Source organism: Nanorana parkeri, unplaced genomic scaffold (genome assembly GCF_000935625.1).
Source record: "Nanorana parkeri isolate BGI_ZX_2015 unplaced genomic scaffold, ASM93562v1 scaffold724, whole genome shotgun sequence".
Lineage (NCBI taxonomy): Eukaryota > Metazoa > Chordata > Amphibia > Anura > Dicroglossidae > Nanorana > Nanorana parkeri.
In genome coordinates this window covers 719,409-731,825 of record NW_017306992.1, presented here as the reverse complement: position 1 = coordinate 731,825, position 12,417 = coordinate 719,409, and the positions used below count along the sequence as shown (strand labels likewise).

The 12,417-nt window shown below is 38.5% G+C and overlaps 1 protein-coding gene across 1 annotated transcript in view; it reads right to left on the bottom strand.

Annotated features, from left to right (window-relative positions):
- LOC108793132 (anoctamin-3-like) overlaps nucleotides 1-12,417 on the bottom strand; it is a 165,083-nt gene that overhangs the window by 18,306 nt on the left and 134,360 nt on the right. Inside the window, exon 2 of the mRNA XM_018564088.1 lies at nucleotides 4,038-4,226. Within this exon, the coding sequence (XP_018419590.1) occupies nucleotides 4,038-4,226 (189 nt within the window). The remainder of the gene's footprint in view (nucleotides 1-4,037; nucleotides 4,227-12,417) is intronic.

The window sequence follows — 12,417 nt, the reverse complement described above, 5'->3', positions numbered from 1 at the left end:
TATATATATATATGCAAAGGGAATACACTGTAAGGAAAAGATGTTTCAATCCTTATAACTAACCTATAACAAGTTAGTCTGTTTTTGAATCTAGGAAGACTAGCATTATGACTGAGCAATGAAATATAGAAAAGGGTCAAGGAGTGGAATATTTTGCACATGATAACGATCTTTTCATCTATGCAATACTAAGGAGAACAAGTGGTCACACATAACACCTCTTTTCTACCCCACATATGTCTTTTAAAGCTTTAGGCATCTTTAAAACCTTTAGTGTTTATAACAGAAAGGCTGGGCTTTCCTATACTTGAGCCCTTCCAAGAAGGCTCCTAGTACCTTCATGACACCCCAAGAAAAATAAATGGTGGCATTAGCACAGGGGGGTGGCTCGGCATGGGAGAGCTTTAAGGCTGTAACTGTAGTCAGCCCAGGGCTGGGAATCAAAGCATTGGACATAACTAGCCATAAGGGACCCACTTCAAGAGCTAGGTCTTGTAACTTTAGGGGGGATCAGAGGTAGCACAAAAGTGCATCTGAGAACCTCTGTCAGAATCTTATTGCTAGTTGTGTCTCTGTATGAGAGCCTTCTCCTGACTTGATGTCTATTTGGTGGATGTCAGACAAATTTGGAAGAGGTAGCATTACAAGGCAGGTATGCTCTTCTGCATTGGACATTGCTTTCAATCTATTATAGAGCTTATTGACTGTAGGCAAACACAGAGATTGGAGTGCTGCTACTCCTTCTATACCCAATCAGAGGCTGGGGTAGTCCTTGACCAAGCTGATATGCTTTAAATACAGTGTAGAAAAGTAAGGGCAGAGTGCTTGTTATACCATCTTACACCTAAAGTCTGTGTGTTTCACATTCTTGACCAATTGTAGAGTAGTCTCAGGGTTTTTTTAACCATGCATCTTCAGCCACTCCCATTGCTATCACAATTTGACTGCACATATGACTTGCCGCAGTATTCCACTCCTTATAGTTCCCAGGGGATTTTGTCTTTACACTTTCAATGTCTGCTTCTTCTTCCAGAAGTATGTGACCAATTGTTTCTGGGCATGCTAAAACTGGGGGTGTGACTTTGTGGATTTGGCTATAAATGGGGGTGTGGACCATGGGTGTGGTTATAAGTGGGCATGGTTAGTAGGGTGTCCCCGGATTTCATTTTGAAAATTGAGTAACCATATCTCAAGAAAGACAGCAATACAAATTCTTTAACAAGATAAATGGTTCCCACGTATTTATTTTGCTGCTTGCATGCTAGTTCTGCAAGCAACCAGAAATGGTTGTTTTTAAATGATACTAAAATTATATTATTATTTTTTCCGCATACAGTGCTCACCAGATGTTTTCTTTAAATTGTTCTTTAGGTTTAAAAGTCCTCTAATTGGTTATTAGACCTGATATATATGGCTGAGGCTGTACAGCAGACATCAAACTTTCTGCTAAAAAATTTTTTATTACATACATAAAGATACCATATGCCTTGCCCTTCCTGATACCTTAACACTGAAGTGACTGTAACTTATCCCTCCCTGTTGAGACTTTCATAAGGTATTTCTTATACCGGTATTTCAAAAGGTATTTCTTAACAGTGAACTCAAAATCAGCATCCCAATCAGCAGCACTGCAACACTTCCAGAAATCTCGTTTAGCAATCAATATCAAGACAAATATCAAACACATCATTTTATTTCAAGAGCAAATCTGGTCAGGATATTGTTTTCAGTGAAAGGACTGCTGATATCACAAATGCCATCAATTTCCTCTTGCATCAATTTCCCATTGGGAGAGGAGGTAATATGCAAACCCAATAATAAGGCACATGTATAAAAAGTAGACCAAATGAAATGCAGAGAACCTGGAGCTGTCAATCTGTGAGATGAATGCAAAATGAGTAGTGAGTTGAAATCTTCCCAGCGGGGAAGGAAAGCAATGCAAACATTTTGTGAAAAAGTGAATGTAATTCTCCGTAAAGAATATCTAAAGCCAAAAGACTTTTGCCACGAGAACAAGTGTCCCTATTGGAAGATTTCCCTCACTGCCTGTTCTGCTGACAACTCAGAATTTTCCCTCATTTTCTCAGTGACAAACAGTGTAGATACAGTAAATGTTCCTAGAGGAGACATAGACAATAATTATAACCTTGCAGAGATTCTAAGTCATCTTCAATCTATATGTATAAGCTTCAAAGGGGAACTTCATTAAAAAACAATAATTCTGCTCTGTATAAAAGGAGTTTCCTCTAATGATGGAAATCCTAGATCCTGCTTTCTAATGTGTAGTGGAAAAATTATAGCTTCATTGATGCCGGATAATACTGTCAGGGCTCAGAGTTCTACATTTCATACAGTGTGGGGATCGTGTTGTGTAGCTGCCCCCTTCTCTCCCCTCATCCATTCACATAAAGCCTTGAATACTTTTTACAGCATACAAGGCATTCTATATTTACACATTTCCCGGAGGCTGTTTAGGATCATAATGCTGACAATGGTAACCAGTCATTGGTCAGCATGGCCACATGACCAAGGAGAATCTTTTCATTCCTTCTGGGATGCCATCATGGAAAAAAGGAAGGCTCAGAAGCGATTCTCATAGATTAGCAAGGTCGCATTGCCATGCTTACCAATCTGCTCACTGCTGCCAGCATTATGATGCTACACAGTCTTTGGGGGGGAAAAAAATAGAAAAAAGTCCTCCCTGTTAAGAAAACAGTATATACTAACTTGTCCCTCCGGCCATGTTGGCCCTACAGGACTAGTGACTTAGGGGTTTGTGGATAAAACTACTATAGGTGCAGCAGCAGACCAAGCATCTGAGTTACACAAAAGTACGTCAGATGAGGAAGATTTTCAGTTCTTCAAAAGAGCTGAAAATATATAAAGAGCTGAAAATACATAAATTACTGACAGAATTTTTTTAAATAAACAGGTCTAATAAATAAAAAGGTCTCTTTAACCTAAATATGAGTAAAATATTATCCAACAATGACTTACCCTTTGCTTCTTAATAGAGTATGCGAAGGAAAACTGCTAGCAGCGAACCCAACATTGCTTATTGGATGTAGATTTATGTAAACATTGTCTTTGTGGAAGTCAGCTTCAGATCAGAATATATATAGTACTAAAAAAGGCATCTTTGTGGGTCTCAGACAGTTAAATACTCCAGGTGAAGAGCAGAGTCAAGGAAAATCCTTACTAATGATGCCAGCTGCAAAGAATCCTACACTAATGTGTCCATAGCAATCAACACAGCTTAGATTTGTGTCATAGCTCTTCTGAGAGATCTCAGCATTATGCTGATTTTCCAAAGGTGCCATTCCAACAAAGCACACAAGGTGTTGTTACACATTAAAGTGAACTATACTGAACTATACTGAAATGCTAATGCTAGTGTAACTAAACAAATGTAGCCTCGCCTTACCCTTATCACACTATTTTTCTTAAATGCAGAACCAGAAAAGAGCGAACTTCTAAAATAACATTTTAGCAGTTTTGGCTCAGCCAAACTTTTATAAAACATCCAAACCAACCTAAAAAAAAGTGTGTATTACAGAACAGCAATTGATGTAACATTTTGGCTGCTGGCAGCCCCGTTTAATGAATGATGCTGCCCATGTGAACCTATCCTACCTATCAGAAAGGTAAGCATAAGGCTTCTTCTTTTACAGGGTACTTCTTTTTTCTCACTTGCAGTGAGACTTGCAGGAGTCACTTTAACATCTAATAAAAACTGAAATATCAGTTTTGGGTAGGCCAAGCCTTCAACTATATCAAGATAGATAAACAGGTGATGCAAATACACACACAAATTGCTGCAATAACTTTTACAAATGTAATAATATTGGATTGAATGGAAGTGTGCTGTTTAGTTAAATGTAATTTTCCAAGTGAATTATCTATGTATATGACTGGGGCTCTGTGCAGATATTCTAGAATAAACATACACATCACTGTAGTATTTCACTGCACCAGCCACAGACTGCAAGCATGGTTGACCTTGAATCATAGCAGGGAAATCAATAGGACTCTCTCACCTCTCTGCTGCTCCACATCAATTGCTGATGATCCCTCACTGACTGGCTGAGGCTGGACCCGGTTCTGCACTGATGACTGATTGTTCAAATGCTGAGGATGGGTTTGACTTTGGGCTAAGCATGGCATGCTTCTTCTTGATGGCTTCAACTGGTGCTCTTTATCTGTTCCACTCTTACTTTTAAACATTCCTGATAGAACAAAAGCATTTGTTATTCTAAGTATCAAAGCATTTTCCCTATAAAGGTTTATTGGCTTAAAATATCATACATCAAAATATAGCAAACAGCTATCCAGCAGGCAGGAGAGAATAGCATATCTTCTGCTGTAAATGACAATGCAGTTGAGCGGCATTCGACTTGGCTATTCTGCTCGTTACCTCCGTGGTAGAAATAGGAATAGGAAATCAATGAAAATATTTGGAAAACAAAAAAAAAGTTGAAAAAAAAGATTTCAAAAATTTTAATAAATATTAGATTTAAAAAAAGAAAGATTAAAAAAAAGAAAAATAAAGTTGATTGAAAAAAAATAATAATAAAGATTATTGATACTTTGGCTCAGTCGAGCCGAAGCATATGCCTTCGGCTCGGCTGAGCCGCTCGGCCAGCTTCGGGAGCTGTAAAGGCTATATTGAATATCCCATACAGCAGCTACGGCTGATCCTTCGGCTAGCTTTGTGAATAACCCTCTAAATATTGCAAAAATTTTAAGAAAATTGTGCAAAAATTTAAAGAAATACTTTGCTGGGTAATGTATATTTGCTTGGTCTGGACTCATTATTGAAAAAAAGTGTTTAATACATGTGACGGTTTACATTAGAATACCCCCGATCCAGCATGGTCAAATGCACTTTAGATCTGCATGTGCATAGAGTAAAATTGGGCTTCCAATCAGGTCCATCTGAAAAACTAATAGGCGGACCTGACCAAAAGGCTTGTGTGAAAGGGGACGTGTCTTAATTGGCTACTTTATGTCATTGCACTTTGCACATAGTTACATAGTTAGGTTAAAAAAGACAAATCCATCAAGTTAAACCAATAGAGAAAAAAAGAATAAATAGAAAACCTAAAGAACCTACAGAGCCCTGTACTCACAGGTGATCCAGCGTAAGGCAAACAAACCTCTTGGACCAATTTGCTTCAACAGTGGGACAATTTTTTCCTGACACCATAAGGCAATCTAAAATTCTATATTCTTTTGCACCAATTTAGAATATATAATTTTGCACCAAGTTCATGATATCTCAAAACAAACCATACAGTGCTTAATAAAGTGCAAAGAATAATGTTATGAACCAAACATGATAATCAAAAATGATTTAAAATTGTGTCCAAAAGATAACCCTTCTCCTGCATAAAACATCCCTTAAATATTTAAAAAATCCAGGATCTTCCCAAGAATTGTCCCCAAAAACTTGATCCACCTCATGCTCCACCACAGTTATAACAGTGCATCCAAGATATTTATTCAATATGTTTCATCTCCTCCTCTATTCTAGAAATAGAACTTTCAATCAGCCCAAAAAAATCTCCCATGTTCTCATGAAGGAAATAAAATGCTAGAAAGCATACAAACATTATAAAGCTTTAAAAGAGAAGTGTGCTAAGAATTTACATTAAAAGCAATGAACAGTGCTGTGTGACATAAAATCCAACAATCTCCTCTCAATATCCACCCGGTAGTGTTCAGCTCAAATCTACCCGACTGAAGGCATGCAATTCTCTCTCTGCCAGGAAGCTCCCAGAGCCCACCGTGGAGACTTAAACGTATAGGCTCCTCCCGACACGTTTCTTCAATACAGACTTTTTCCAAGAGAAGTATACACAAATACATTATATGGACCATGTATGTATTTAAACATGGTGCTCATATTCCCCCTTTATCGTCTCTTCTCAAGAGAGAACAAATTCAGTTCAGCTGATCTTTCCTCATAGCTGAGGTTCTCCATGCCTCTTATCAGTTTAGTTGCATGAAATCACCATTCCTGAATAACACTAAAGCAGAAGATCTAAACCCTATATTGCACATGAGCTCCTCCTCTTGTTGTTTTCGTAGGCAAATTAAACACTAATACTCCTTAAACACATAAGTAGATCGGGACCATTGACAAGACAGGAATAAGCATGCAGCAAGTAAAGTTAGAACTGTTCAGTGCTGGTCAGTGACTCAGAAAGCAGCAAGGAAACCAGCACTTTAAAAAGAACAGGTCATTAGTGGCAACCTACATATTGTTTTCAGTACAGGATCCTTGCTTTAATGATATGTATTTGTTGTCAGAGTAGATGAACAGCATGAATGAGGGCAGATTATATAGTAGAGTGCACAGTGTACATGACCTTACTGAGAATAATACAGGAGATAGAAGACACAGAACAGACCTGCTGGGAGACAGTAAGGGATCTGTGGCCTCTCAGAGGGCTCTAATACTCAAAACCTGCCACATGGAATATGAAGCAGAGATGTGATTTACAGAACCTGGATACAGTGAATTGTATTTAAACACATTAAGAAGGGTGTCTAAGTATCATCCTAATACAATTCTACCGTGCGTCATTTTTGTTAAGCCTGGGCACATCTGTGTAATGTTCTACATATACGGTTCTGTGATGACATCACAACCTAAAGTGTATGCAAAGCCAAAACTATTCCTGATAGATTATGGAAGGGTTAGAAGCACTGTCATGTTTTTAACGATGCCAGTGCCGCAGCTGGGGAGATTTACAGTAAATATTGCTGCTGGTGATTATTGTCTCTAATACACAAAATGATTTTAAAAAAAACATTTTCGAACTGTCACATGAAAAGAGGGAAAAACCTCCAAAGGGGACATCTGTTCGAGTGACAACTCTCTGAGAGGGGATATCCCCTTGTTTGAAGAGATCTCTCCATTTCTGTTCCAGAAAAAAATTATCTTAAAGTGTCATGAAAGTCACAAATAATTTCCTCTCTCCCCCATGCTGCTTTAGGGCTTGTTCACACCATAAAGAGTGCGCTCCAGAGCGTACAGCCCCTGGAACGCACTGGAACGCAACCCGGCCGACTCCCTGCGTTCAGGCTGTGGTGGCATTTACTTCAATGCACCACCACACCCCCTCCCGTCTCTGAACGCCCGGAGCCGGCCGGGTTGCATTCCAGTGCGTTCCAGAGGACAAACGCTCTGGGAAACACTCTTTATGGTGTGGACCAGCCCTGCAGAACTTACCTAAATTATGTTTCTTAATCTGATCATCTTCTTCCTTCCACTTGTCCCTCCAGCGCTGGCACCAGTCTCTGATCCAGCGCTGACTGGTGTGTCTTCCTGTCCCATGGTGTCTGTCAGCTGCGTGCATTCAGCTCCACTGTGTCTCTCCTCTTCTCCCCGGCAAAGATCTGTACTGCGCATGTGCCCGCCCCATGATCCTGCTCGGCCACTCGAGAATCTTCAGATCTTCGGACGGGAGTGAGCAGCGGAGACAGAGGTAAGTAATAACCTTTTTGGTAACTTTACTTTTTTTATGTTTTTGAAATATATCTACTGCTTGCTAGCAGTTGATATATACACCCCCTCCCCAAAGGTGTAACTGTACTTTAATGTTTAGAAACAAAGGGCAACAAACCGAAAGGAGAAAGAGTCTAAAAAGTATCTATAATTGTCTACTATTTGATCGAACGAACGGACAGCCAAAGCATTTCAGAGGCAACAAGACTTGCCCTTCATCAGGGCGGTATAAGTTTGGAATATCTCCTTAAGGGCTGGAATTGTTATATGAAGCACCCAATTTTGTTCGGAAGAAAAAAGAAATCTGTCAGGGGTCTTAAACATTGCCTACTCTATCAAAAATAAAAAAGATGGCTTTACATATACTTTAATATCATATTATTGTACAAATAAACTATAATTAATCCAGCATAGACACTCGTAGAGTTTGGGTTACACTTATTTAACAAAGCATATATATTGTGCAGTGTCTCTCATGTTTTTAAATAATCTAATTCCTTTCATTTGTATTTATATATGTGCATGGAGGCAGACAATTTTGCCCATTACATAGGCTCATTACTTTCATGTTGGTAAGCCAAGGTAATGTTGCTGTGTAATTAAAGAGACCATGTCACTAGACTGTTGATTCCAACATAAATCTTCCCATAGGATTATATCTGCATATAATGTATTTTATGCAGGTAATTTACCTGTAAAAACCTCCCTTGTGTAGACATCCAAAAGCCCTGAGTGTCTTAGATGTGATGTCAGTAGCCCCAGCAGAATTGGATCTGTCACTTTAAGCTGATCATGTCAGCAAATGACAATAACATGATTGTTCTACACAGACTAGCCCCTGGCCTCACTATTATAGCAGAGCGTCGTATGCTTCCATATTATGTATCATCCATATTATGTTTAATCCATACATTGTAATCTTATAAATGGCTGTGTTGGTAAATCATAAAAGGCTAACAATCACTGAAACAAACAATTTCATGCAAAGCCTTTTATAGCCAAGTAAAACATCTGCTTGCAATATATTTATTTAGTAAAACAATATATTACAGAAATGTTTAGAGATGCAGATGCTAATTGTTTAGCATGGTTGCCTGACAGTGCTAGAGTCCTCCTACCTGAAGTTCTCACTAGTGTGCTACCTGCAGGACCATGCCTCCAGTTCATCGGTTATCATGAGCAATCACGATGTTGGTACCTTTTATGGGTTAAATGCTTCCTCATACATTGCAGCCTATCTAAACTCTGTTATCTGATGGATTGCATACTGATCAAGAAGCCTGGAGCCTGAGTATCCCTAGATACGTCTGGTGCACAACTTGCTTGCAACTATTTTATACTTATGTTCACTGAACTGAAAAGTGTCCACAGGCTACTCAGAAGAGTCACAGGCCTCTGTAGGATATATCATGCATACATGTCCCTCTGTGGGTTTTTGATGGTAAGTTTATAACTAATTTAACAGGCAAATCATTCTTTGTTGAACCTTCACAATATAAACCAAGCCAAATAAGTGGAAAGTCACCCAGTGAAAATTATGTTTCCTGACATTCAGCAACATCTGCTCTTTAAAAGGAAAAGGTATTCACTTTAAAGTAGAACTATGGGGTTAAGGCTTTTCCCCTTTCCACTTGAAGCAGTGAAGATTTTGGACTCTGGTGTAACACTGCTATGACATATGATATATGGTTTACGTTATGTGGATATTTTAACTTAATTCCAACATTTATGCTTTTGAAATAAAAAGATGACAGAGGTTCTCTGTACACAAATGAAAAAAAAAACATTTTCCCAGGAGTCTGACTTCAACAGAAACATATTTACTGTCATGACAACAATAATAGTTGGTAGGGGCATCCTTTCCAACCAATACCCTGCAATGTATCTACATTCCATAAAACGATTTATTGATTTTGTGGCCCCGTTCCCTTATCTTGGCTTTACAGACCTCTTCTACTAGACTATGCAATGATAGTGCCATACTACACACATTACCGGAGTCTATATGCTGATCTTACAAAACTAAACATGATGTATAGTAAATTAACTACTTCTCTAATTAAAAACCTTGTAAGCTTGTCCAGCTCACTGATGTAATGAAAATACGATTAGGATGGATTTGTGCTTAAAATCCAATTATCTGTTCTTGTTATGTAAGTAATACTGCATCGACTGTTATTTCATCATAAATCATATAAAACTGGGACATAGAGATGCTGCATTATACTGTCGGATTATGGGATCCAAAGCTGTTGGGTGGGAGCAATTTTGAGAGGGTATCAGTTATGTTTTTACCAAGAAAGTTAAAATTTACTACAGCCTATGCACTTTCTAGATTTGTGGGTGCCAGAAAGATATGGGAAAATTGATCTGGCATTTTTATGATTTGCCCCATATTCAGCCATTGTATGTAATGTTTTTTTAATGAAAATGATGTGCCCCCTCCGATCCCCACTGCTCTCTCCCACCTTTGTCAGCAGAGGCAGTGGGAATTGGAGTGGACACACACAGGCGCCCAGCGGGGAGGAGATAAACTGTCAGGAGGCTGATTGGGGCAGTGTGGGGAGGAGAGAGCTGTTAGCTATCACAAGTGGCTGGGCATTCCTCCTGCACCACCCTGCTCAGGCCCCTGTGACAGGCAAGTCAGGATGGATCGCTGACTGTTTCTAAATAACTGAGGGCAAATCTATCACTATTGTCAAAATCATTTTTTCAGAGCTGGAAAGTTTTAGCACACTTTCACATTTTAATGTACTCTTTATTGCAGGACATTTTCATAGACGTCTACGAGGAAAACTAGGCAACTTTTAATGGGCCAGGTGTTTAGAAAAGCTGGATAATCAAGCGTGCCTAACAATTCTGTATTGTTATTGCACATTTTTTTTATTGTTCAAATTATATATTACAGCAAAATGCACTTCAGTATTTGTTGTAGATAAAATTAACAGCTTGATCAGCTTGCCTGTAATAAAGATAAGAAATGAATGCATATGGTAAATGTTTATTGCTACATCCAAATCTTTCTCACACAATGTTTCCACTGATTTAAAATTGGAAAATAATATGAGTCCAGATAATTTGTTTCATGGTTTTGACACTTGCCCTACCTCATAAAGGTGCCTATATGCAAAATGGCCAGTAGGATGTATAGGAAGGATATGACCAGACAAGCAACCCCGCAAAAAAATTCATTTGGGATCCATTCAGATTTTTCTTTCTTTCTTTTTTCGGATCTGAAATTTGATTCAGTATGTTATTCGGACTTCAGATACATCCAAATTTTGGACGGATGTGTTTGGATTCATTCGCATTCAGACGCGTTAGAATTCGTAAATTCAGATTCATTTGAATGTCTGAATTTAACGAAATTCATATGAATAACAATTCGGAATTAAACAAAATATACATGTCTAGATATGACCAACCTCAGGATATGATCACACATCTCTCAGCCAGCATATATGCAGACATTGGGCACAGCTGAATATTTATATTTTCCCCTATTGAGAGGGGGTGAGAGACATATGGCTGAGAGTTTCTAGGGTCATATATCCCCGCAGGGACAATAGCTATTTGCCATGGTTTTTAACCTTTTTACTCACCTTTCCCCCATGGAGTGGTGAGAAAATAGCCATCTGCTACTACCTAAGACACACATTGAGCTATTCTCATCTCATGTATATGCTCAAATTCCTTCCTTAAAACGTACAGGGTTATTCACTATAGGGTAAAGAGTGTGGAGAAGGCAGGAGAAGTGAACCATCTAGGAAAACATACTGTAGATGAACTGGAAAGTGAGCTAAATTAGAAACTTTTTTTTCAAATCAGTTATTTTGGCCTAAATTGTTCACTTCTCCAAACTCTTTACCCTTTAGTGAATAACCCCCTTAGTCTTCAGCTGCTACAACAATAAAGGACCAGAGATGCATGCAGGCAGTGGCGGACATTTTTTTTTGCTATGGGGCCCTGTGATTTTTAGTTATGCCCCTGCATGCAGTACAATACTTGTCTGCAGTCGATATTAAATCTTAACACTATTGATATTAATGGTTATTATTAAATGCTCGGTGTAAGGGCTTAGTTAAGTATGGGGCTTAGTTTAGGGGGTTATGTTAGATTAGTGTTAGATTGATGGAATAATGGGCTTAATTTAAGTTTTAGGTTTGAGTTTTGGCATGAAAGTTAAAGGTTTGGGGGGACAAGGTTTTAGAGGTTTATTTGAGAGGTTAATAATAGGAACATTGACGCATAGGGTAAATGTTATCAACTCTCCCATAATCAGAAGTTATTGAAGCTTAGATGCCCAGACCAATTCTAGCAGTGCCAGTATGTATTGCTTAATATAAATCTATAACTCATTTGACTACCTAAATCATTTTTACATTTTTAAGGCACTATAAATCTTAAATTTGTATGTTTATTATAGCCTGTCTCATTAAAAAAAACTATAAAAAAAGTTTTTTCTTAATATTGTAATTATATCTGACAATTACTGTATTAAACAAAGCACACTACTACCTTCAGGTTTCAGTGGCATATGCATGCTGATAGTTTTAATTGTGAAGGAATCTTCAGGCTCTGTGTAATCAGTATGCAATATCGGCATGCTTCCCAATTGTTAGTGGGAACTGCAGCTGTCAGAGACTACCTGGTCTGACAACTAACAGCCATAGGTGGCTTCATAAATGAATATGGCTGAATATTTGCACAGCATGGGGCTTTGTGTAGGGGTACATTAACCATTTTAAGACTGCCGTATGCATATATACATTCTAGTCCAGAAATTGTTAAAACTAAGATCCTGCAGTCGTGATTTTGGTACCTTTGATCCATCAGGCTCCTGGCTTTCACATACAAGGGATCTGGATGGCTGTAGAGCCCCCCTTTTCACTTTAATGCCACTG